Source organism: Pezoporus occidentalis, unplaced genomic scaffold, assembly GCF_034315485.1.
Source record: "Pezoporus occidentalis ecotype Australia unplaced genomic scaffold, CSIRO_AGI_Poc_V1 ctg276, whole genome shotgun sequence".
Taxonomy (NCBI): domain Eukaryota; kingdom Metazoa; phylum Chordata; class Aves; order Psittaciformes; family Psittacidae; genus Pezoporus; species Pezoporus occidentalis.
In genome coordinates this window covers 381,447-405,281 of record NW_026914675.1, presented here as the reverse complement: position 1 = coordinate 405,281, position 23,835 = coordinate 381,447, and the positions used below count along the sequence as shown (strand labels likewise).

At 63.5% G+C, this 23,835-nt stretch overlaps 4 protein-coding genes and 1 non-coding gene across 6 annotated transcripts; 3 read left to right on the top strand and 2 right to left on the bottom strand.

The window, feature by feature from the left end:
* The first annotated feature begins 275 nt into the window (after positions 1 to 275).
* Positions 276 to 5,955, top strand: R3HDM4 (R3H domain containing 4). Of its 2 annotated transcripts, none has more exons than XM_062625096.1 (8): positions 276 to 432; positions 3,000 to 3,154; positions 3,269 to 3,387; positions 3,647 to 3,770; positions 4,153 to 4,238; positions 4,977 to 5,062; positions 5,201 to 5,256; positions 5,758 to 5,955. In XM_062625096.1, the coding sequence occupies exons 1-8, from the start codon at positions 389 to 391 to the stop codon at positions 5,859 to 5,861; spliced, it is 774 nt and encodes a 257-aa protein (XP_062481080.1). In that variant the 5' UTR covers positions 276 to 388; the 3' UTR covers positions 5,862 to 5,955. The 2 variants fall into 2 exon arrangements, with proteins under 2 accessions (XP_062481080.1, XP_062481079.1); XM_062625095.1 differs by lacking the exon at positions 276 to 432 and adding an exon at positions 2,571 to 2,710.
* Positions 5,956 to 6,869: 914 nt separating this feature from the next.
* On the bottom strand, positions 6,870 to 6,976 carry LOC134166962 (U6 spliceosomal RNA). Its single transcript, XR_009966040.1, has one exon. It is a non-coding gene; the product is annotated as a U6 spliceosomal RNA (small nuclear RNA).
* A 363-nt stretch (positions 6,977 to 7,339) lies between these two features.
* MED16 (mediator complex subunit 16) lies at positions 7,340 to 15,407 on the top strand. The gene is made up of 14 exons (XM_062625079.1): positions 7,340 to 7,511; positions 8,102 to 8,209; positions 8,393 to 8,562; positions 9,131 to 9,562; positions 9,756 to 9,861; positions 10,226 to 10,381; positions 10,695 to 10,906; positions 11,148 to 11,354; positions 12,244 to 12,454; positions 12,637 to 12,770; positions 12,860 to 13,052; positions 13,307 to 13,523; positions 13,925 to 14,008; positions 14,679 to 15,407. Exons 1-14 carry the CDS (start codon positions 7,376 to 7,378, stop codon positions 14,803 to 14,805), a joined length of 2,493 nt encoding a protein of 830 aa, XP_062481063.1. The 5' UTR covers positions 7,340 to 7,375; the 3' UTR covers positions 14,806 to 15,407.
* Positions 15,408 to 15,611: 204 nt separating this feature from the next.
* CFD (complement factor D) lies at positions 15,612 to 17,652 on the bottom strand. The gene is made up of 5 exons (XM_062625097.1): positions 17,516 to 17,652; positions 17,205 to 17,358; positions 16,872 to 17,016; positions 16,302 to 16,559; positions 15,612 to 16,030 (listed from the first exon to the last, which is right to left on the bottom strand). Exons 1-5 carry the CDS (start codon positions 17,574 to 17,576, stop codon positions 15,857 to 15,859), a joined length of 792 nt encoding a protein of 263 aa, XP_062481081.1. The 5' UTR covers positions 17,577 to 17,652; the 3' UTR covers positions 15,612 to 15,856.
* Positions 17,653 to 19,979: 2,327 nt separating this feature from the next.
* Positions 19,980 to 23,150, top strand: PLPPR3 (phospholipid phosphatase related 3). The gene is made up of 7 exons (XM_062625061.1): positions 19,980 to 20,139; positions 20,257 to 20,442; positions 20,570 to 20,699; positions 20,820 to 21,015; positions 21,097 to 21,154; positions 21,347 to 21,520; positions 21,599 to 23,150. Exons 1-7 carry the CDS (start codon positions 20,065 to 20,067, stop codon positions 22,844 to 22,846), a joined length of 2,067 nt encoding a protein of 688 aa, XP_062481045.1. The 5' UTR covers positions 19,980 to 20,064; the 3' UTR covers positions 22,847 to 23,150.
* The last annotated feature ends 685 nt before the right edge of the window (positions 23,151 to 23,835 follow it).

Here is a 23,835-nt window from a genome sequence, read left to right as displayed (position 1 = left end):
GCCCCGCCCCGCGCTGCCATTGGCCCACGGCACCCTCCGCGCCCCGCCCCGCCTCCCCATTGGTCCGCTGCGGCTGCCGCATGCAAATACCGCGCGGGGAGCGCGGCCGCAGCGCCGCCTAGCGGCCGGGAGGGGCAGCGCCGCCGCCTTGAAGGGCGCGGCCCCTTTAAGAGCCCCGAGGCAGCGGAGTGGATTTAAAGGGGCCGCGTCCCCGGGGTTCCGTCACCACCGAGCCCCGGTTCTGGGGGGTTCCCCCCCCCCCCCCTCCCTCCCAACCACCGGGACCCGGTTCCGCCCCCCCCCGCGGCACCCCGGGGGTGGGACCACGAGGAGTCCCGCCCTTCTGACGCCACTTCCTGCGGGAGCGCCCCGGTGCCGGTACCGGGCCATGGTGGTGCTGCGCGGCGGTGCGGGCCCCGAGGAGCCCTACCCGTGAGTGCGGGGCGGCGGCGGGGGCTGCCGGGGCGAGGGGCTGCCGGGGGCCCGGCCCGGTCTCCATCCTTTGGGCAGTCGGTGCGGTCGCGGCTCCGTCCCGCTTTCTCCTCCCGGCTCCGGTCCGTCTGCGGCTGGGGGGGATCGGCGGCGGCTGCACCGAGCCGGGAGAGGTTCTGCGCCGTCGGCCCGGACGGTGTCAGTGGCCGGAGGCCGTGATTAGGGTAATGGGGTAATGAATGTTTACCCCGTGAAGGTCACGGGCGCTCCCTGGGGACACCGAATGGGATGCGCCGTGGGGCGGCCGGGACCGGGGTTTTGCCAGCTCCGAGCAGCATTCCCACCTGGCAGCGCTGTCTGTGTGGGCGCCGGTGGGTGCCGTGTCCATTCGCTGCACGATAACCAACGGCATCTGGTTAAAACCCCCCCCGGTCGGGAGCGGGGACGGCTTCTTTCTTGCTTGGCAAAGAGCAGATGGAGGAAAAGCCGCTCAGCTCCGTGTGGAGCCGGCTCCCGGGAGTCGGGGTTTTACTGCGAGCTGGTACGGGAAGGGGTCCCCGTGATGATGGTACCATGGACGTGGAGCTCGTCCGAGCCCGGTGCCAGCAGTGACTCCTGCGGCTGTGGCAGTGCCAAACGGGACGTGGCAGCGCAGGGTGCCCGGGATTGGTGCCCCGGAGGCTTCGAGGAGCTGAGGCTGAGCCTGCACTGAGGCTTGAGGCTCAAAGGGGACCGAGGGGTCCCTATGGGGGGCCGGGGATGCTCCCACCCTGGCGGCACTCACCCATCACTCACCCCTTTGTTCCTGCCAGCAGAGCCCGGAGGTTGAGCCCTTCTCTTCCTCCACCCGCTGCCCTGGGTGAGGGCTCCCCTGCCTATGAAAGCAGGGTCAGTGTTTCCCACTCCGTGCCTTGGACCCTTCTCCTTGAAGGGCTTTTCCTGCTGCCCCAGGGCCGAGCTGGTGGTGCTGAGCTCTGTGTGCTCAAACCCGTGCTGGTGGAAGGTGACACCCTCCATTTATTACTGCTTTTAATCGCCTCTCTAGCAAACCTCAACCTGGCCTGGGGTTACCGCTCCCCACACGCCTGCAATAGCCCTTTTATGTATTCCAAAGCCACCTCTCTGCTGCTGTTTCCACTGGAAGGGGGGAGATTGTTGGTTCTCCCCCCCCCACAGAGGCTTCAGTTCAGGGCAATGGTGGGGGGGAAATCAAGGTTTTGGCATGGGCAGGTGGCTGGCGGCTGTCCCGGGCTGGAGCTTGTAATCGGCTGGAGCAGCCCGTGCTGTGCCAGCACCTGATTGCGGGACGGGTCTGCCCTGAACCCCACGGTGCTGGGAGAGCTGGGCTGGGGCAGCCTGGAGAAGAGAAGGCTCCTGAAGGGGAGACCTGAGAGCAGCTCCAGTGCCTAAAGGGGCTGCAGGGAACCTGGAGAGGGGCTTGGGACAAGGGCCTGTAGGGACAGGCCAAGGGGAATGGCTTGAACCTGCCAGAGGGGAGACTGAGCTGAGCTCTTAGGCAGAAGCTCTTCCCTGGGAGGGTGCTGAGGCGCTGGCACAGGGTGCCCAGAGAAGCTGTGGCTGCCCCATCCCTGGCAGTGTTCAAGGGCAGGTTGGACACAGGGGCTTGGAGCAAGCTGCTCCAGTGGAAGGGGTCCCTGCCCGTGGCAGGGGTTGGAGCTGGAGGAGCTTTAAGGTCCCTTCCAACCCAAACCAGGCTGGGATTCTGTGACAGGGTGGGCACAGCTCCATGGCAGGGGCAGGGGAGGACGTGGATGCCGCTCCTGTGTGGGGTGGTTTGGTCTGGGGGTGTGGGTTTTCTCGCCGCCCCCCCCCCTTCTGCTGCGCTAAAGGAAACCCACACAAACCCAAGGGGAAGCTGCAGCACAGAACTGATGGGTAAAGAACGAGCCAGGAGGCAGTGACACTTCCTGCCTTGGTGAACTTTGAGACCCGAGCTGTTGCATTGAGCTCAGCTTCTTACTCATCCCATGAAATCATCTCCAGTTTGGCGGTCATCCCTAAACCATGCGCGTGGCCAAGTGGCACCGTGACCATAGAGTTACTCATGAACCGCCTTTGGGGGTACCCGGCAGAAGCAGCACCACCAGCCCGTGCTGGGAGCCGTGGGGAGCAGTACCGGTGTGGAGGGAAGCGCCGGCCCAGCCGGTGATGACATGGCCAGGGCGGGCGCTGCCTCGATAACCGGAGATAGGAGCCGTTGCCATTGCCAAGGGCAGGACGGCTCCGGTGGCTCTGGCTGGGTGATGGCGAGCGCGAGGTGCGGCGGGGTCCCCCCTGTGGGATTGACCCCTCTCGTTTCGCCCCGTGTGCCGGTGGGATTCGTTACCTGGAACGCGTGGCTGCTTTAAGCAGGCCTTGGAGCCAGCCGTGGTTGAGCCGCACAGCGCTGCCGTCAGCAGGGAGCGGAGGGGTGCAGGGTTAGGGGGAGGATGGGGTGCCTGCTGCTGACGCTCTGCTGCTGTGGGCTTTCCTTGGGTTTGCAATGCTGCGGCTGCCCCAGTGGGTCTCAGGGTGGGCTCAGTCCCTTCTCCCCTGTGTCGCCGCAGGAGGATCGAGGACTGCTTGCCCCCACTGGAGGATTCGCCATCCAAGAGGTTCTCCCCTTCCAAGAGGAAGCAGTATTACATCAACAAGGCCATCCGCAACTCGGACCTCACCCCCAGGGCCAAGGGGCGCAAGAGCCTGCAGAGGCTGGAGAACAGTAAGGACCCGGTACCGGCTCCCTACGAGGGGGTTGTGCCCCCCAAAACCCCTCTGCCGGGGGCCTCGCTGAAGGCACTGCCTCCTCTCTTGGGGGCTTTGCTCTTCCCCACAGCCCGTTACCTGATGACGCTTCTGGAGCGAGATGGATGCGGGAGCGAGGAGGGGGAACCCGTCCACTCCGCTGCCCCGAGCATCTTCACCGAGGCCTGTAACAACGAGACCTACGTGGAGGTAGGTGCGGGCATGGCCACGGTGGTCACCTTGTCCGTGGTGTCCATCCTGAGGGCTGTGCCCGGAGCGCTGCTGGGTGCCCATGGGACCTGCAGGGACCGGTACCGGGTCATCGGCTGCGGAGCCACCTGCATCCTCTCCCAGAGCGGCTTTTCCGCCCTGGGATGGACGATGAGGAGATGGGGAGGGAGGTGTGGGGATGTGGGGTGAGGAGGGGGCTCCCCGGCCAACTCTGCATCCCGGTACCCTGTGTTGTCAGATCTGGAACGACTTCATGAACCGGTCGGGAGAAGAGCAGGAGCGAGTCCTGCTCTACCTGGAGGAGGAGACCAGGAAGAAGCACAGGAGGAAGCTGCCTGTCAAGAGTGAAGACAAGTGGAAAGGTGCTGGGAGGGGACGCTGGGTGGGGAGAGCCTCTCCCTTTCCTCCTTGCTTGCTTTTGGGGAAGGGCTCTTTCCCGAGGGCTGCATCCTGGTGGGGCGGTGAATGAGGGACCTCAACTTCATCATAACGGGGGGGGGGATTATTCCTGACAGTTCCCACATGGGCCTGGGGAAGGAGTCGGGAGCATTGGGGTGATGCCTGCAGCCTCCCTCACTGCAGGGGGGCTGCCGCTGCTGCTGCTGTTCTGGGGGTGACCTCATGCAGACCCCCAAGGACCGAGGTGCAACGGGGAGGGGAGTTGGGCTCAGTGGTGATTCCATGCGGGTACCAGGGCTGGGCGCTGTGTCCAAGCCCTTTCCGTGTTCCCTCCGCCGGCCCCAGAGCACGCGTCCTACTCGCCCCAGGAGTGCTTCCAGCGCATCAGCCGCCGCCTGCGCGCCACCCTGAAGCGGGGCCGCATCCCCATGGTGAGCCGGGAGCTCTGGGAACGCCGGGGTGGGAACGGAGCCGTGTCCTGCGCCTGGCCGCGCACGGACGTCCTGCTGCCGGCACGGCGCGTTTCCGGGCTTGCTTTGGATGGTTCTGGCGTTAAAAACTCTTTTGCTGGGGCTGTTCCCATGGGCAGCGGGCGATGGGGGTGTTCATCCCCAGGGGAGCCTTGGAGCGCTCCGCACGGGCTAGTTGGGAATACCCAGATGTGTTCGCAAAGGGGCCCACAGTGAAGCCTGGATGGGGAGGGAAGCCCTGGGAGCCTGCTCTGCCTGCCCGGAGCCCCGGTGCTGATGTTCTGCTCCGTTTGCTTTGCACTGAGAGCAGCCCCAGCTCCTCCTGCCTGCTGGCTTCTGCTCCCTTTGCTCTCAAATGAGACTCGGTGCTGCTGCTCTCTGGGGTCGTGGTGCTCCAGGGACCTGCATTGAGCTGAGCTTTGGCTCCTGGGAGGAAAGGAGCCGTGGGCACGAGGCTGGGCTGGCTGCTGCCGCTCTGAGCATGGGGAAGGTGCCAGCCCCTTGGCACGCGATGTACGGGGTTGGCAGGAGCTGGATCCTTCCCTGCCCCAGGGGATGGAGCGGGGAGATGGCTCCTTTCCCTGCTCCTTCCTGCTGCCTCACAGCCAGGGGCTCTCCTTGGAGCTGCTGGCCTCAATCCCTCGGGAATCGGAGGCTCCATCGCTGCTGCCCTCCCCTCACTGACACCTCTGCCCACAGGGCACGCTGGAGGGGCTGGAGGAGGAGCTGCTGGCCTTCTTCTCTGTCACCCCTCACTCCGTCTACACAGCCCTGATGGACAACAGGTACTTGCCCAGCTCGGGCTCTGCAGGGGCTCACCCCAGGGCACTTTGTGCTCCCCATCTCGGATCCATGGGATCCAAGCCCCGGGCGATGCTGGTTTGGGCCGTGCTGGTTCTAACTCTGTCCCCCATCTCCCCCAGCTTCGAGCGGCTCCTGCTCCATGCTCTCTGCCAGTACATGGACCTCGTCTCTGCCAGTAGGAGCCTCGCCTTTGCTCACGTGGGGTTTTGGGGGCTTGGTTTTGGGGCTTTGTTTTTGTTTTTCCCTTCCCTTCCTCGCTATCTCCCCTCTGCAGCTCAGCCTCTTCCTCCCTCCCTCCTCCCGGCCCCACCTTGAGCTGCAGCTCACAGATAACCTCGTGCTCCCATCACTGAAGCCCAGCAGCCCAAAGCACGAGGTTGCTTGTGGGGCTCCCTCTTCTCTTCCCATAGGGAGCAGCCATGGGCATCCCTCAAAGGTCTTGTTGCCAAAGCAAGGCTGGGGCGGGGGGGGGGGAGAGGCACCGGGCTCCATCCCTGGAGCATTTAATTAGTAGCTGCTCATGGAAAACAGTGTGAGAGTGCTAATGATGGAGCCCATGGTGCAGACAGGGGTGCATGGAAGGGGGTGGGGATGGAAGGAGCTGGGAATGCCGCGGATGGGATCCCCAAGGGGAAGGGGTGGGATAAACGGCTCCCTTCTTCCCCCCCCATCCCAGGTTCGGACATCGAAGGGAAGCGTCAGATGAAAGTGAGCAACAAACACCGCATCTTCCTGCCCCCCGAGCTCCTGCTCTCAGACTACCTGGGGCAGATGAGCTGATACCCGCCCCCAAGGGACCCCCAGCCCCTCGCTTTGGCACGCCGAAGTCTTCCTTCATCCCTTCTCTCCCTGTTGATGCCCTCCTGAGGGGCTCATCCCTCTCCCCGCTCTGTGGAGATCCCGCATGGATCCGGCACCGGGGATGTGTTTTGTGTGTCTATTGATGGCCCAGGCGCTTCGAGCGATGCTGGGGCTGGGCCAGACCCCACCTCGTGGGGTGATTTCGGGCCAGATTCCTCCGTGGTGAACCAGCTCCTGGCGGCTGCCGAGCCAACGGAAGAGCCTCGGGGCTGTCGCGTTCCCGGCGTGGTTTGTCCAGCACCCGCAGGCCTGTGCCTGCGGTGGGGTGATGTGGGTTGCTCCATCACCACCACCACCACCACCCCCCAGGGCAGGGTGCTTCTCACCCCGTGGCTGTTTGGGCAGCGCCGTGTTCCCTGCGCCGCTGTTTTTAAGTGTAATATAGCTGTGTTTTTTATTGTGTGCAGTGTATTTGTGTGCGTGCTGCTTGGGGTGGGGGGGGATGCGGGGTAGGGGTGTCCCTGAGGGGGGTGTAAAGGGTGCTTATGGGGAGGCAGGGTGGCTGAGAAGCCCCATATGTGAGATCTCAGAGAACCACGGCATCAACCAAGTTGGAAACGAGCTTGAAGCTCTTCCAATCCAACCGATCCCATGGCACTGAGGGTGAGCGCTTGCAGGGCCGGTGCCTGCAGCCCTGCCATGGGCAGCCTGTTCCAATGCCCGAGCACCCTCTGGGGCAGGATTTGTGCCTCAGCTCCATCTAAACCTGCCCTGGTGCAGCTTGAGGCCGTTTCCTCTTACTCCTTTGGAGCAGAAACCACCCCCTTCTTGCTGCACCCTCCTGTGGGGCAGCTGCAGGGAGCAAAATCCCTGCCCCTCCCAGCAGCACCCATAGAGGAGGTGTCCGTGGCCGTGCCCCCACTTGGCAGAGGGGACCCCTGGGGTCCTCTCGTGAGCCCCGTGTCCAAAAGCAGCGCAGAAAAGGAGCAAAATATGGAACGCTTCACGAATTTGCGTGTCATCCTTGCGCAGGGGCCATGCTAATCTTCTCTGTATCGTTCCAATTTTAGTATATGTGCTGCCGAAGCGAGCACGAAGTCTTAGTTCACCACAGCGGTATTTAAACCCCTCGAATCCAAATATTAGCAGGAAAGGGTGATTCCGCGCTAACTGCATTATGGGCCTTCCTGTGTATTCCCCCGTTCCAAAGCGCCTCGGAGGGTGTTTGAACGCGTCTTTTTTTCACCAAAATCGCCTAAATCTCTCCGTTATTTTTGCGGCCGCCGCCGCGGTGCGTTCTGGGTCGGCAGCTTGCAAATGACATTGCCACCGGTCCCCTCCCCACCGCGGCGTTGAGGGCCTCCAGGCCGGGCTGCCCGCCGCGGTGCCTGAGAGAGCGGGGCGGGGTGGCGCAGGCGCGGGGGGCGGGCAGCCCGGCGGGGCGGGGGCCTCCGAGGCATCGCGTCCCCGGTGCCGGTGCCGGTGCCGGTGCCATGGACCTGGCGTACGTGTGCGAGTGGGAGAAGAGGCCCAAGAGCAACCATTGCCCGTCCGTGCCGCTGGTGTGCGCCTGGTCCTGCCGCAACCTCATCGCCTTCACCACGGACCTCAAGAATGAGGAGGAGAAAGGTGCGGGGGGTTCGTGCGGGTCTTACCCCCCCCCCCCCAATTCCTTAGGTTTATGGAGTCATGGGATGGGTTGGGATGAAGGGACCTTAAATCGCATCCAGCTCCAACCCCTGCCATGGGGACCCCTTCCACTGGAGCAGCTTGCTCCAAGCCCCTGTGTCCAACCTGCCCTTGAACTGCCAGGGATGGGGCAGCCACAGCTTCTCTGGGCACCCTGTGCCAGCGCCTCAGCACCCTCCCAGGGAAGAGCTTCTGCCTAAGAGCTCAGCTCAGTCTCCCCTCTGGCAAGTTCAAGCCATTCCCCTTGGCCTGTCCCTACAGGCCCTTGTCCCAAGCCCCTCTCCAGGTTTCCTGAAGCCCCTTCAGGCACTGGAGCTGCTCTCAGGTCTCCCCTTCAGGAGCCTTCTCTTCTCCAGGCTGCCCCAGCCCAGCTCTCCCAGCCTGGCTCCTTCCCAGCACAGCAGGGCTCAGGGCAGACCCATCACCATAGCAGTCATTCAGTGGCTTCCCCTGTGTCAGCCGTTGGCTCTGCAGCCTCACCTGGTCAGCCGGTGGCTGCTCAAGAGTGGTTTCCTTCTGCTCCCGTGTAGATCTCACCCACATGGTCCACATCATCGACACCGAGCACCCATGGGACGTCTACTCCGTTAACTCTGGCCACACTGAAGTCATCACTTGTCTGGAGTGGGATCAGTCAGGTGAGCTTGGACCTTATCCCTGCGTCCCACCATTCACAGGACACGATTCCTCATGGAGAATGAGTTTCTCCATCAGTTCACAGCCACGAACTGGCCATCTCCCTCCAAACCGCACTGGGGTGCTTTGATTTCTTCATTCTGCGTTGATTTCTTGCCCTTACCCCCTGGTTCTCCTCACTGCAGGCTCCAGGCTGCTCTCTGCAGACGCAGATGGGCACATCAAGTGCTGGAGCATGACGGATCACTTGGCCAACAGCTGGGAGAACACGGTGGGCAGCATGGTGGAAGGGGACCCGGTGGTGGCCCTGTCCTGGCTGCACAACGGCGTGAAGCTGGCTCTGCACGTGGAAAAGGTTTGTCCCAGCTCTGCAGGGCATGCGGGCAGGAAGGCTGGCTCGGGTCTTGGAAACCTCTGTTCCTGCTGCTCCGGGCTTCCTCCGTGGCCTTGGGCATGTCGCAGAGGGGAGTTTTTCCAGCCACAAAGAGCAGTCAGGTCCCAGGTTCCTGGGGGGGGTTCAGCGGGGGTTGGATGCCTCGTTTCTCTTGGTGCTTTAAAAGCATCTTCCTCAGTCTGGTGCTTCGGTTTCCTCGATGTTAAATGGAGATCAAAGAATTTCTTTGCCTACCAGAAGAAACCCTTTTGAGGGCCTGAGGCTTGATCTGGGTGTTTGGGAATGGGAGCTCTGTGTGTGCACGGAGATAAGCAGCGTGTAGAGAACCCTAATTCTGCCAGGCTCAAAAGGAGCAGGACTGCCAAGAAGTCGCCTACTGATGGGTTCTTACACCTGAACTCTTTGTGTGTCCCACAGAGAGGAGCTTTTCCCTCTCCTTAGTCCCATTGCAGAGCTGGTGCCCGTGTCCGACCCGGTTCAGCTCCACCTGGGGTGCAAACATCGTTGTGTTCTTGCCTTTTATTCCCAGTCTGGAGCATCCAACTTTGGTGAGAAGTTCTCCAGGGTCAAGTTCTCCCCATCGCTGACGCTCTTTGGGGGGAAGCCCATGGAGGGCTGGATCGCAGTGACCATCAGCGGGCTGGTGACCGTGTCCCTCCTCAAGCCCAACGGCCAAGTGCTGACGTCCACAGAGAGCCTGTGCCGGCTCCGCTGCCGCGTGGCCTTGGCCGACGTGGCCTTCACCGGCGGGGGGAACATCGTGGTGGCCACCTCGGATGGCAGCAGCACCTCCCCGGTGCAGTTCTACAAGGTCTGTGTCAGCGTGGTGAATGAGAAGTGCAAGATAGACACCGAGATCCTGCCTTCCCTCTTCATGCGCTGCACCACGGACCCAGCCCGCAAGGACAAGTACCCGGCCATCACTCACCTCAAGTTCCTCGCTCGGGACATGTCGGAGCAGGTGAGCATCTGCACTTAGAGCAAGCAGGAGTTACACAGAGAGGTCTCAGCCTCAAAGCAGCCTCTCTCCATAGGGATTATAAACTACTTGGGAAGAGGAGCCTCGAACGAGAGCGGGGAGGTGGGACAGGAGGGCAGCTTGCCCCGTTGTGCAGTCTCCACGTGTGGCTGCAAGATGGGTTTCTGTTTGGCAGGTGCTGCTTTGTGCTTCCAACCAGAACAGCAGCATCGTGGAGTGCTGGTCTCTGAGGAAGGAGGGCTTGCCAGTCAACAACATCTTCCAGCAAATCTCTCCTGTGGGTGAGTGTCTGCACCAGGTACTCTTAAGAATGGGAGCGTGGTCTCAGTGGAAATGGAAGGCAGGTTCTCAGCTCCATTATCACACCCAGGGGACCATGCAGAAGGCCGTGTTTGTTTTAGAGGGGGTCTCAGTCCATCTCTTTGCCCCTTAGGAACCAGCTTGCTGGTTTCCAGGAGGGGATTTGTTCCTTTAACTCGATCCAAGGCATTCTGTGTGTTCTGTCCTCCCACCGCCCTGGTGTAAAGAGCAAACGCTCAATGTAATGTGGAACCCCTCTGAGTCGAGGAGGGCGGGCAGCAGTAGGAGGGGATGTTCCGATCTCCTCATGTAGAGGTGTCTCACTTGCTTACTTGCTTCTCAAAGTTGGAGACAAGCAGCCCATGATCCTCAAGTGGCGGATCCTCTCTGCCACCAATGACCTGGACCGCGTCTCGGCTGTGGCTCTGCCGAAGCTGCCCATCTCCCTGACCAACACTGACCTGAAGGTGGCCAACGACACCAAGTTCTTCCCTGGGTTGGGTAAGGGGGTTAATAAGTACTAAATAAGTAGCTTTTGCCTGAAACTTTGCCTTCTTAATTTGCTGAAATAAGAACGTGGAACAAACCATGCAGAATGCTGATGGGAAAACTGCCCAAGACGTGGTGTCTTCCTCAGCATCCCGTTTTTGGTTTCCATGGAAAGAGGTGTTTCTCTGTGGAAATGTGACCTTAAGAGACAAAGTGGGCTGTGAGCCTACAGCCTTTTGGGTGCTGTGAGCCCCCTTCTCTGGGCCAGGTCTGGGTTATCCCAGAGGAGTCACTAGCCCAGCCTTGGTTTGTCTTCTCTCCCCAGGCTTGGCTTTGGCTTTTCACGATGGCAGCGTGCACATTGTGCACCGCCTGTCCTTGCAAATGATGGCTGTCTTCTATGGGTCCTCCTCCCAGCGCCCCGTGGACGAGCAGGCCATCAAGAGGCAGCGAACTGCTGGACCCCTGGTTCACTTCAAAGCCATGCAGCTCTCCTGGACGTCCCTGGCCTTGGCTGGCATTGATAGTCACGGGAAGGTATTGTGCTCTGTTAGGGGGGGAAGTGAGATGTTCTCATCCAGGCTGCCCCTAAGTGGTGATGGATCACTCAGTAGAATGCTGGGAGTGTGGTTGACAGCTGTGAAACGAGATGGGAGGTACCCACTGCTGAAGGAATTCTGCCCTTGGGCCAGGAATGAGCCTTGTGTTGCCTTGTAGCTTCATGGAGTATTTCCAAGCCAGTTCCTGATGCAGGTTTTCCTTTGCCTCCTCCCTTCAGCTGAGCATGCTTCGCATCTCGCCCTCCATGGGCCACGTGCTGGACATGAACATGTCCCTCCGTCACCTGCTGTTCCTGCTGGAGTATTGCATGGTGACTGGCTACGACTGGTGGGACATCCTGCTCCACGTCCAGCCCAACATGGTCCAGAACCTGGTGGAGAAGCTGCATGAAGAGTACATGCGCCAGAACGCGGCCCTGCAGCAGGTCAGGAGCTCACTGCAGAGGGTGGGCACAAGGAGGGGGCTCTGGGGCTGAGAGGAGGGAGCAGGAGTTGCCAGTGCTCACAGGACTCACACTCCAACTGCCTGGCTGTGCTGTCCCTCAATGCTCAAGCAGCACTCGAGGTGGGAAGAGCCCCTGCTTAAGCCTGTTCCTTTTAACCATAGAATCATGGAATGGTTTGGGTTGGAAAGGACCTGAAGATCATCCAGTTCCAACCCCCTGCCATGGGCAGGGACACCTCACACTAAACCAGGGCACCCAAGGCTCTGTCCAGCCTGGACTTGAGCACTGCCAGGGATGGAGCATTCACAACTTCCCTGGGCAACCCATTCCAGTGCCTCGCCACCCTCACAGGAAAGAATTTCTTCCTTATATCCAATCTAAACTTCCCCTGTTTAAGTTTGAACCCGTTACCCCTTGTCCCATCACTACAGTCCCTAATGAACAGTCCCTCCCCAGCATCCCTATAGGCCCCCTTCAGACACTGGAAGCTGCTCTGAGGTCTCCACGCAGCTTCTCTCCAGGCTGAACAGCCCCAATGTTCTCAGCCTGGCTCCATACAGGAGGTGCTCCAGCCCCTGAGCATCCTCGTGGCCTCCTCTGGACTTGCTCCAGCAGTCCCATGTCCTTTTCACATCCTTTTCACTAACATCAACGGGTCTCTACCTGGTGGAACCTTCAGGGGAGATGGTGAAGCCTATTTCTGGCAGAGATCTGGGAACAGAAGCGCTGTTCATACACGCCCAGAACAGCGCTCCCTATTCCTGTCCCTCGTGGGCACCGCAGAGAGCGGTGAATTAAAAGCTTTAAAGAGCTGATTGGCATTCTGCCTTCCCTCCTGCAATCCCCTCGTGTCCTCGGGGTCGATCAGGTCCTCTCCACGCGCATCGTGGCCATGAAGGCCTCTCTCTGCAAGCTCTCCTCCAGCACCATCGCCCGGGTGTGTGACTACCACGCCAAGCTCTTCCTCATCGCCATCAGCTGCACCTTGAAGTCGCTCCTGCGCCCGCACGTCCTCAACACCCCGGACAAGAGCCCTGGGGACCGGCTCACCGAAATCTGCTCCAAGATCACGGATATAGGTAGGGATTGCTCTGGCCACCGGGTGGTTTGTGTTGGATCGTTCCTCTTTCAGGTTCGGGATGGGTTCCCTGCATTTGAGGGAGAGGGGGATGACCTCTCTTGGCACTGCAGGGGCAGGGAGTGCAGTTTGGATCCATCTTTCCTTTCCCCTGAGCCAGGAGACGTCTTCCTTCTGTTTCAGACATTGACAAGGTGATGATTAACCTGAAGACAGAGGAGTTTGTCCTGGAGATGAACACCCTGCAGTCCCTGCAGCAGCTCATCCAGTGGGTGGGAGATTTTGTGCTCTACCTGCTGGCCAGCCTTCCTAACCAGGTGAGAGCAGCCCGAGGGCAGCGGGAGGGGGCTGCATGCGGTGCTTGGGCAGCATTCAAACCCCAGCCTGGCTGCTTTCCCCTTCGCAGGGCTCCCCTGTGCGGCCAGGGCACAGCTTCCTGCGGGATGGAGCATCCCTGGGCATGTTCAGGGAGCTGATGGTGGTGATCCGCATCTGGGGACTGCTGAAGCCAAGCTGCCTCCCCGTCTACACAGCGACCTCCGACACGCAGGACAGCATGTCCCTCCTCTTCAGGCTCCTGACGAAGCTCTGGCTGTGCTGTAAGTGTTTACCAGCGTTCCCGAACAAAAGAACCCTTCCCTCATGTGGCTTGTGTGTGGAAGGAATAATTGCAGGGAGTAACTTGAGCGTTACTGAGCGTTTAGAAAGGGCAAGTACAGCTGCCAGGCTCTTTGTTTCCTGGGCTGTGTTGGCGGATGGAGGAGGAAACCGCACGCGGTTCTCTTGATCTCTAAATGAGAAGTGTCAAGATCACGCCGGTTCTCTCCTCTCTTCGCTTTTATTTCCCATGCAGGTCGTGAGGAAAATCACATCACGGAGCCTGACGATACCCTCGTAGACGAATGCTGCCTGCTGCCCAGCCAGCTGCTCATCCCCAACATCGACTGGCTGCCCATCAACGACGGCATCATCAGCAAGCTGCAGAACAAGCAGCTCGTCCGGCTGCAGTTTGGGAAAGCCCCCGGCCTCGTCGGGCACACCGTCTCCTCCCAGTTCGATGCCTTTGTCAGGTACAGACACCTGAGGCCAGTGGCTGGGGTGGTGGCAAGAGGGTGCAGGGGGAGGCTTTGGGATGGATCTCGGTGGTTCTGAGAGGTCATTGGGTGTAGGACACCTCTGTGTCTTGGTTTGGCCTCTTGCTCGTGGGGCCCAAGAGCAGTTTGTCCTCTCTGCTGGAGTTCATTTCTTAACTTGTAGCAGACTGGTGATTTAAAGTGTTGAAAAGACATCAAAACGGAGGGGGGAAAGGGCTGCTTTGTGGTTCAGTTCATGTCAGCACGGCCTCCAACCCCATGGCACTCGATGGATGAGGTGGCCGAAGCCTGGTGGCCGCTGAAACGCAGCTCCCTGTCCTGTCGCAGCTTTCAGGAGGGGATGTTGTAGAAACATTCCCATTCTTCTTCCTACCCAGGGCCCCTGGACAGCCTAAAATCGACCACCTCCGGCGGCTGCACTTGGGAGCCTACCCAACAGAGGAGTGCAAGTCCTGCACCCGGTGAGTGATGTGGTGTCACCCCCCTGCAGCAGCCCTGGCACCACCTCCGCCTGCTCTGTGTTGCTCTGAAGCTGTCTCTCTTTACCATCCTCACTGCTATCCCAGTAGCACCTCACGTTGATCCCATCTGAGCAGAATTTGGCCCATAGAGTCCCGATGAGTGATGGATGATCCCTTTGCAGGTCTGGCCTTTAAAGCAAACTGCTGCTGTTCTTGGGGAGGAGCTGGTGCAAGGAAACAATCAGCATCCCTGGTTGCCTTCCAAGCTTGGGCTTGCAACTTTAAGTCCCTTTGTGCTCTCCTCTTCATCCACCCTCCCGAGAGAGCCTGGATGTCAAAAGTAACGCGGGGAGCAGACATCCATCAAATCATGTGATTCAATTAGCTTTAATTACTGGTTTTAATGGCAAGGCTCTGCAGCAGATCATCCTTACAAGATGACTGGCTGCTGTTTCATGTATAAATAGCAGCTGGGGGCCGGGTCCTGTTCCCAGATAACCTCTCCTCAGTTAAGATAATTGCTCGCTTGGTTTCAGCTGGTTTTCAGAGCTCACAAACGTCACCTGCACATGACAGAAACTGGTTTCCTCCTCCATTTTCCTCTGTGATCCATAGACTCCCCAGCAGCACCAGCTGCTTTCCCTGGGCCCAGCTCCCTGTTTCTCTCCAGGTGTGGCTGCGTCACGATGCTGAAGTCACCCAACAAAGTGACGGCGGTGAAGCAGTGGGAGCAGCGCTGGATCAAGAACTGCTTGTGCGGGGGGCTGTGGAGGAGGATGCCCCTCAGCTACTCCTGACCTGTGGGGCCCAGGGGGGGGACACAGCACCAAGCAGGGGAGCTGCTCTGGGCCTCCTTTCTCGGCCGTGTTTGGGGCAAGGGATGCTCGGGGAGCATCATCCTGGTGCTGCCAGTGAGCCAGTACCAGGCAGCACCGCGCTGCTGCTGCTTCTGCTCTCGTGTTGATGTACAGAGGAGGGGAGGGAGCTCCTTTTCCCTCTTCTTTCCCAGGAATATCTAGAAGGGAATGAGTGCCAGAGGTTTCCTGGGGAAAGGTGGTGTCTGGGCCCAGCAGGTCCCAGTGCAAGCCCTGGCCTGGGCACAACGCGGTGGCTGGAGGGGACCAGAGCCCCCAAGGAAAGGGGAGCAGACGCTGGGCCCTCCCGTTCCTCCTGTGCTTTAGGGCAGGGCAGGGGCCTGGTTACTCCCCATTTCCCTGCACTCCTCCATCCCTTCATCCCAAGTAAGCCTTGCCCCTGTGGGAGACTCCGCTGCCTGTGCTGTAAGGGAGCCATCCCTTCCCTGCAGGAAGCACCCGGGCGCTGTGCCTGGAGCAAAGCCCTGGTTGGCTTTGGCTGAACCAGCAGCTCCTTTGTAAATAAAAAGCCCCTTCCTTTTGTACTGAACGTTTGGGTGCCTTTCGGGGGGGGGTTCAAGTGACTTTGGTAGCACAGCGCCGAGCCCTGGGCACGGTGCATCCCTTGGGAAGGGTGCAATTGCAAGGGGAATTCATGGCTCCAAGCTCTGCCAGGTTATTATGGACACAGGACACCCCCCCCCAGCAGCTCTGCAGGAATCACTTTATTGCAGCAGCAAAGCCTGGGGCTTGATGCAGCCTGGGTTAGGGGGCACTGACCCCCCTGTGCAACCCAGCTGGGCTTGCACTTTGCAAGCGGGGGGCCGGGGACCCCCATCCCCTGGCTTCACGCTGGTCCCCAGGCCCAGGGGATGGCCCAGGAGTGGGTCAGGGCAGTGGTAGGAGCATCCGGTGCTCGGAGCGGGTGCTGGTGGGTGCTGTGGGTGCTGGTGGGTGCCGTGGCCGTGGCGTGGAGCCGGGGGCTGGCGTGGGCTCAGGGAGCGGCCCCATCCCCGTCCGCAGCCGCGATGACGCCGTCGATCCAGGCAGCGTAGGGCGCGATGCGGGTGTAGATCGCCGGCTTCTTGTAGTTGCCGCAGACGCGGGACCCCGCCGTGACCACCCCCTCGGCCACCCCATTGCAGACCAAGGGGCCGCCGGAGTCTCCCTGTGGGACCAGGGCTCATCAGCGCCGTCGAGGGTCCCCCAAGAGCCCCAGCCCATCACCCACCCCGGGGCTCCCCCCGACCCGAGGCGCGGCGGGGACACAGTGGGGCAGATCCATCACTGAGCACCCTTGGGTTGTGCCCATGGCCTCATCCCTGCCTCCAGCCCCCCGAGAGCCGCTTTGCAGTGACGAGCACAAGGCAAGGAGCCCCCCATCACCCTGGGGACGCAGCCCCGGGTACCCCAAGCCCACGGGTCGGGGTGGGAGCTACCTTGCAGGTGTCCTTCCTGCGGGAGTCGGTGCACATCATCTTCTCGGTGATGGTGTGGTCGTGGCGGGTGCGGTGGTTGCAGACGTCGCGGCTCAGCACCGGTCTCTCCAGCTGGTAGAGCTTGTCGGGCCGGCGGCCGCTGTGGTTGATGGTGCCCCAACCGGCCACGTCGCACACGGTGTCGGGAGCCACATCCCGGTCCTCCCGCTGCACCGGCAGCACCTGCACGTGCGCGTTGAGCTCCGCTTCCTCCTCCAGCTGCCGCAAAGCAAACGCGGGGACCGGGGGTCAATGGGGGGGGGACCCCAGTGTGGGCCATGGTCAGGGCTTCACCTTCCACCCACAGCCCCCATCCCGGGATGCAGCCAGGGACAGGAGCTGCCGTCATGAGCACTGCAGGGAAGACGTTCGGATGCAGCCCAAAGCTCTTTGGTGGGGATGCAGCGATGGGGAGGGATGGACACGGGACTGAGCAGCCCCAGCCTGGCCTTGGGGGTTTCCTCCCACCCCGGGCACTGTCCCACCGTGGTTCTGAGGGGCAGGGGGTGTCTGGAGAGGGGGGGGTCCCACCTGCAGCAGGAGGAGATCGTCCTTGTTGTTGTGGATGTTGCTGCCGGGGTGGGGGATCTGGGCACGAACCCGGTACAGGCGCTTGTGGGGCTCCGGCTCCGTGAGCGAGTGGGCGCCCAGGAGGACCTGGAACATTTTGCCATCCCTGGAAGAGAGCCAACGTGTGGGAATGGGAATTCCCAGCAAAGGGAATTGGGAGGGGTGCGGGGTGGGATGTGCTGCAGCCCCTGCCCAGCCCTGGTGCTCCGACACGGGGTATGGAGCCCCAAGTCCAGCATCCCCCCCCCTCCTCCCCATAGCACAGAGCAGCTTCCCCCCCCTCCTGGCACTCACGTCTCCTCGGTGCAGTGGGCAGCGCTCAGCACCCACTGCTTGGCGATGAGGAAGCCCCCGCAGACGTGCTGCCCGTCCAGCTGCAGCGAGGCCATGTACGGCCTCAGGTGGGGCTTGGCCTCATAGCCCCCCAGGATCCGTCCCCGGGGCTGCCCTGTGGCAGCAGAAGAGGCCGGGTTAGGTCGGCATCGCCAGCGGGCACGGGGCAGGGTCACCCCGGACCCCCCCCCCTGTGGTCCAGGATGCGGACGGAGGCAGGAATTGGGGGGCTGAGTGGGAGCCCCGCGGTACGGGGGGGGTAATGCACTCACCATTCACCGTGCCCCCCAGCAGCAGAGTGAGGAGCAGGACGGGTGCAGGGCTCAGCCCCATGGCTGCAGTGGGGCCCGGGGGGTGCCTCTGTGGGGTGCTGGGTGCTGTGGGGCGGCCGCAGCTCGGCTTTGCCGGGGCTGGGTTTTATGGTGAGGTTTGGGGCGGCGGGGGGGGGGGGGGGCCGGAAGGGCCGCGCGGAGGGAGCCGGGGGGGGGCTTCCGCAGCGTTGTTAAATGTTCCCCTTATGAAAAGGGTCAGGAGTTCCCGGCACAAACAGCGGGGCGGGGGGGGAAGGAAACCACCCGGCCCCGCTCCAGCCCTGGCACCCGCTGCCGGAGCCCAAACCCGCCTCTTGGCAAGGGGAGGTTCTGGCACACGCACCCCCAGAGCAGGGACCCGCACCCGGATGGGCGCTGGGTGCTGGGTGGGTGCCCAGGGGCGAGCATCCCCCCATGGGTGCGTTTGCCCTTGGGGCTGGTGAGGATGAGGACAGCGGGGTCGGGACCAGCAGGACCTGGTGGGGGTTCCTAGAGGAGACCCTGCCCCGAGAGGAGCTCCTGCGGGGCTGGGGGGTGGTCGCGGCACTGGTGGCACTGGTGGCGCTGGGCAGCGGAGGCGGTGATGGCGGTGGCAGCCCCCGTCCCCTCTTGCCTTTCTCCCTGGTGCCGCTAAGCGGAGCCACCTCCTCGGCTCCCGCCCGGTCCCTCCGCGTTCCCGAGCTCCGTTCCCCGCCCGTCGCCACCGCCCGGGCTCGCTCCCGGAGCCCATCACCGCGCCTCTGGTCTCCTCCGCCGCGGGCTGGGGCCCCTCAGCGGGATGCTCCCCACCGCCCATCCAGCCCCATCCGTGCCCATGGGCTCTGCCGTGCTCCGAAAGCGGGCAAAGGGATGGAGACACCCCCCCCACTCCCCGTCATCCTCCTCTTCCTCCTCCTCCTCACGCACCCTGAGCCTTTACCGCTCAGAATCCCCTTTGTCCGCCCGCAGCCCCCGCTCCATCACCCGGCCCCGGCCCCGTGCACCGGTGGCTTCGGCCCTCCTGCTCCTGCCGGTGCCGGGCAGCACATGGCGGGACGGGGCGGTCCACGCGGCCGGAGCATCGCGGTGGAAGAGTCCGGCTCAAAGCGCGGATTTCCCGCAGGGAGAGCGGCTTAATCGCGGCTTCCAGGGATTCGGGATTTAGACGTTAAATACGGGAGATTTCTGCCCACTTAGGGCCAAAAATGGAACAAGGCGCCCGGTGCCGCGGTGCGGGGCCGTGAAGGGCCCAGATGGGGCCGTGAGCTTGGGGGGGGGGGGGGGTTGCAACCGGGCAGGGCTCGGTTGGGCCGGGATCCACCGCAAGTTTGGGACGGGGGGGAACCGGGGCTTGGCCTCGGCACCGGCTCCTCTGCCGCAGGGGCCTCACCGGGTTTGCCCCCGAGGACCGGGGGTGCCCCGGCCGGCAGAGCCCCGCTGTGCGCCGGGGGCTGGAGCAGCTCGGGGGAGCGGTGATTTCGGGGGTACCCCCCCCCGGGTCACCTCATCCCGCACCCCGATTCCCCGCAGCACACGGGGGGGGGGGGGGCGGTCCCGCTCGCTGCCCCCAGCCCCGCCTTCCCCTTCCTTTGTCTCATCCCCGACCCCCCCACAAGCCCCCGCCCGCGACCCCCGGGCGCCCCGGGAGGGGTCGAGAGCGGCGGGGCGGGGGGGGGGAGGAGGAGGAGGAGGAGGAGGAGGAGGAGGGGGCGGAGGAAGCCGCCGCTCCCCGCGCTCCGCCGAGGCAGGAGCATCCCGGCCCCGGAGCCCCGCGGCCGCCGCCCCCCGCCGCTCCCGGGCACCCCCCCCCCCGCCGGCCGCAGCTCAGGTGAGTGGGGGGGTCTAAAGGGGGGGGGGGGACACCGCGGGGCACAAAGGAGCCGCTCCCCGACTCCCCCCATCCCCGGCCCGACCCCCGCCTGCAGCTGCGGCACGGCCCGGAGAGACCCCCCCCACCCCGGCCCCGCCGTTAACACCCCCTCCGTTAACACCCCCCCCCCCGTTAACACACACACCCCCCCCCGTTAACTCCCCCCGTGAATGACCTCCCGTTAATACCCCCCGTTATTGCCCCCAGTATTGCTCCGCCCCGCTATTGCCCCCCCGTTGCTCCATCCCCGTTATCCCCTCCCCACCCCTTTCGCAGTCAGGGGCAGTTTCGGGGGTCGCGGGCTGCGCGGGGACCCCCATCCCCTGCTCTACTCTATGGGCATCTCACCCCCCCCCCCTCCCCACGCCCTGCGCAGCAGCCTCGCTGCCTGTCACAATCGCGGCTGCCTGTCGCGACAGCAGAGCCTCCACTCCACCTGTTGTCACAGCTCCGGCTCGGCCGGAACCCCCGGGATGCTGGGGGGGACCCCCGGGAAGAAGGTGGGGGGGGGAAGTGGGGATACCCCTGCCCGGTGCAGCCCCCTGCTACCGGTACCTGGTGAGCATCATCCAGATGAGCCAGGACCCCCCCATAGGGCTGAGAACTGGGGGTGAGGCTGCGGCCCTGCAGCAAAGCAGCACCCAGCTCCCACCCCAGGACCATGATCCCCGCCAAGGAGAAGACCAGGGCTCCCAAGGACAGCATGACGCTCCTGCCCTGCTTCTACTTCGTGGAGGTGGGTGAGGATGGGTTGGGGGGCTCCTTCCCCAGGCCATGGTCCTGTGGGTGGCAGGGCACCGTGCCATGGCGGAGCGGTGTTCCCAACACTCTGCCCCCCCCCCGCCGGCTCCAGCTGCCCATCGTGGCCTCCTCCATCGTGACGCTCTATTTCCTGGAGCTGACCGACCTCTTCAAGCCGGCCAAGGTGGGCTTCCAGTGCTACGACCGCGCGCTCTCCATGCCCTATGTGGAGACCAACGAGGAGCTCATCCCCCTGCTCATGCTGCTCAGCCTGGCCTTCGCCGCGCCGGCTGCATCGGTGCGTCCCGGGGTTGGGGGTGATGGGGGGTGAGGATGGAGCCTGGTTAGGGCTTGGGGTCCTGGTGTGGGGAGACCCCTGCTCCCCATGGGGCAAGCGCTCCCTGAGCTGCCGGTCCCTCCCGCAGATCATGGTTGGGGAGGGCATCGTGTACTGCCTGCAGTCGCGGCTGAAGGGCCGCGCCGGCGCCGAGGGCAGCATTAACGCCGGCGGTTGCAACTTCAACTCCTTCCTGCGCCGCACCGTAAGGTTTGTGGGTACGTTGTGCAGGAGCCGGCACCGCACGGTGGGTGCCCGGGGGTGGGGGTGAGCCCTGACCACCCTGTGTGGGACAGAGGAGAGGGGTGACCCGCCGTGACGTGCCACCCTGTCCCCAGGGGTCCACGTGTTCGGGCTCTGTGCCACGGCGCTGGTGACGGACGTCATCCAATTGGCCACCGGCTACCACGCTCCCTTCTTCCTGACCGTCTGCAAGCCCAACTACACGCTGCTGGGCACCCCTTGCGATGCCAACCCCTACATCACCCAGGACATCTGCTCGGGCACGGACAAACACGCCATCCTCTCTGCCAGGTATGTGCTGGGGGGGGGGGTCCATGCGTGCCACGGTGCCAACGCTCCTGCCCCATCCCAAGCACTGCAGTTTTCCCGCAGGAAAACCTTCCCATCCCAGCACGCAACGCTCTCGGCGTTCGCTGCCGTCTACGTGTCGGTGAGTTCCCAGCTCTCGGGCACGGCGTGGGCTCCGTGTTGGCCCACGTGTGTCTGTGTTGGGTTGGCTGGCGCTTGGGTTGGGTCCGTGCGCACCCATGTGCATGGCTGGGGAAGGGGGATGCTGCGGTGGGTGCCGGTGCCACGAGCCGCGGATAATGGCCTCTTCCTGCCCCATCGCTGCCGCCACCAGATGTATTTCAATTCCATCATCTCGGACAGCACCAAACTCCTCAAGCCCATCCTGGTCTTTGCCTTCGCCATCGCCGCCGGCATCTGCGGCCTGACCCAGATCACCCAGTACCGCAGCCACCCGGCCGACGTCTACGTGGGCTTCCTCATCGGCTCCGGCATCGCTGCCTACCTGGTGGGTGCTGCGCGGGCAGGACGCTCGGCGCGGCCGAGGCACCGGGGCGGTGCTGACGCCGCGCTCCCGCTCCCGCAGGCGTTCCACGCTGTCGGCAACTTCCGCGCCCCGACCGAGAGGGTCCCGGTGCCGGCGCCGGCCAAGGATGCTCTGCGGGCGCTGACGCAGCGGGGCCACGACTCCGTGTACCAGCAGAACAAGTCGGTGAGCACCGACGAGCTGAACCCGCAGGCGCGGCTGGAGGAGGCGGCGCGACCGGTGCCGCGGGAGAAGAACTCCCTGGGGAGCCTGAAGCGGGCGAGCGTGGACGTGGACCTGCTGGCCCCCCGCAGCCCCATGGGCAAGGAGAACATGGTGACCTTCAGCAACACCCTGCCCCGCGTCAACACGCCGTCCATGGACGACCCCGCGCGCCGGCACATGACCATCCACGTCCCCGTGGACGCCTCCCGCTCCAAGCAGCTCATCACCGAGTGGAAGCAGAAGTCACTGGAGGGCCGGAGCATGACGCTGGCGGAGGAGGCGGCGCAGGGCCGTGGTGCCGGGGATGCCGCTGAGGACGTGCCCCCGTCTCTGTACCCCACGGTGCAAGCGCGCGCGGCCGAGCGGGCGGCCGTGGGGCCCCGCGTCCTCATCCAGCCCCGCGCGGGCGCCTCGCAGCTCGTGCACATCCCCGAGGAGACCCAGGCGGGCGCCGGGGTCCCCGCCGGGGCCAGCGCAGCCGCGAGGGCCAAGTGGGTGATGGTGGCCGAGAAAGGGGGTGCGCAGCGGGTGGCCAACCCCCCGCGCCTCATGCAGGTCATCGCCATGTCCAAGCAGCAGGGCATGGTGTCCGTCACCCCCAAGCACTCGGAGACGTCGTCGTCGTCCACCAGCTCCGACTCCTCGCAGTACCGCTCGCCCTCGGAGCGGGACAGCTCCAGCATCATCACCATCGACGCCCATGCCCCCCATCACCCCGTCGTCCATCTCTCCGCCGGCAACGGGCCCTGGGAGTGGAAATCGGGTCCCAAGGGCCCCGAGGGGCCGGATGCCTACGAGCTGGGCGAGATGGGGAAGGAGTTCCGCGGCTTCCACCCGGCCAAGAGCGCCGGCGTCTCGCCGGGCTCCTCCATCAGCGACATGGAGCAGGACGAGCCGCGCTACGGCAGCCTGGCCGCCATGGCCGGGGGCGAGCGGGGGGGGGACACCGAGGGGCTGCCGGGCACCGCCAGCCGCGAGTCCACGCTGCGGAGGAAGCCGGCGGCGGAGCGGGAGGCGCAGGGGGACAGCGATGGGGACCACTACTACAAGAAAATGCAAGCCGGGCGCAGGTTTAAGGACTGAGGCCCCCCCCCCGTTTCCGACCCCGGTGCCTTCCCCAAGGCTCCCCCCCCTTCCTGGTGATGGGGGGGGGGGAATGAGGATGGGGTCTCTGTGGCATTGGGGTGATGGAGCAGCGCAAGGATGCAGCCGAGCACGGTCACAGCGGACCCTGAGGCAGCCGGGATGTGTGGGAGTCCCCCTGTGGGACCCTGCTCCCACCAGGGCGCTGGGGAGGCTCAGGGGGCTCTGCCCCCCAACAGTGGTTGGGCAGCTCCGAGCACTTTGGACGTTCTTCTTCTCTCTAACATGGTGCTGACATTTCGGAGGGGGTCATAAATTATTCCAGCTCTGGAAGAGTATTCCTGGGGGGTGGGAGGGGGAAAATGGTGCTGAAGGGCTTTGGGTGGGGGGGGGGGCTGGATTGAGGGGTGCTGGGGGTTTGGGGCTGCCGTGGGGCAGCGGGCCCTAGTTTGTGGATGCTGGGGGTCCTGCAGCCCCACATCCTGTGCCAGTGCTGGGGAGGGACGAAGGGGGACAGGGGGGTGCCCAGGGCCGGGGCTGTGGGCACACGGAGGCTGTAAATAGTGCATGGGCTGATGGAGAGGGTGGGCCATGGGGTGGGCGCAGGGGGAGCTGGGGCTGAGCTCTGACCCCAGGAGCAGCGGCAGCAGCCCTGGGCTGGGATGCGGGGGGGATTGGAGGCTGTGAATGCATTTGTTGGGCGATGGCTGGAACGGCCGTGGTTTGGAAAGCAAATAAATACGTGGATGTTCCCCCCCTGGGCTCCTTTGCCATGGGGGAGCTGCTTGGGGGGGGGGGGGAGGATGCTCCTAACGCACCGCATGAGCCCCCCGTTCCCAAGGAGATGTGGCCACCTGGGGTCCCCCACGCTCCAAATGGGCTCAGGATCCTTCCCCCCCCCCCCCCATCCCCAAGCCGGGTTAAAGCCCCCCACATGCTCCTCAACCCATTGACCATGAGCTCGACGTGACACCCCCCCACCCCCCCGG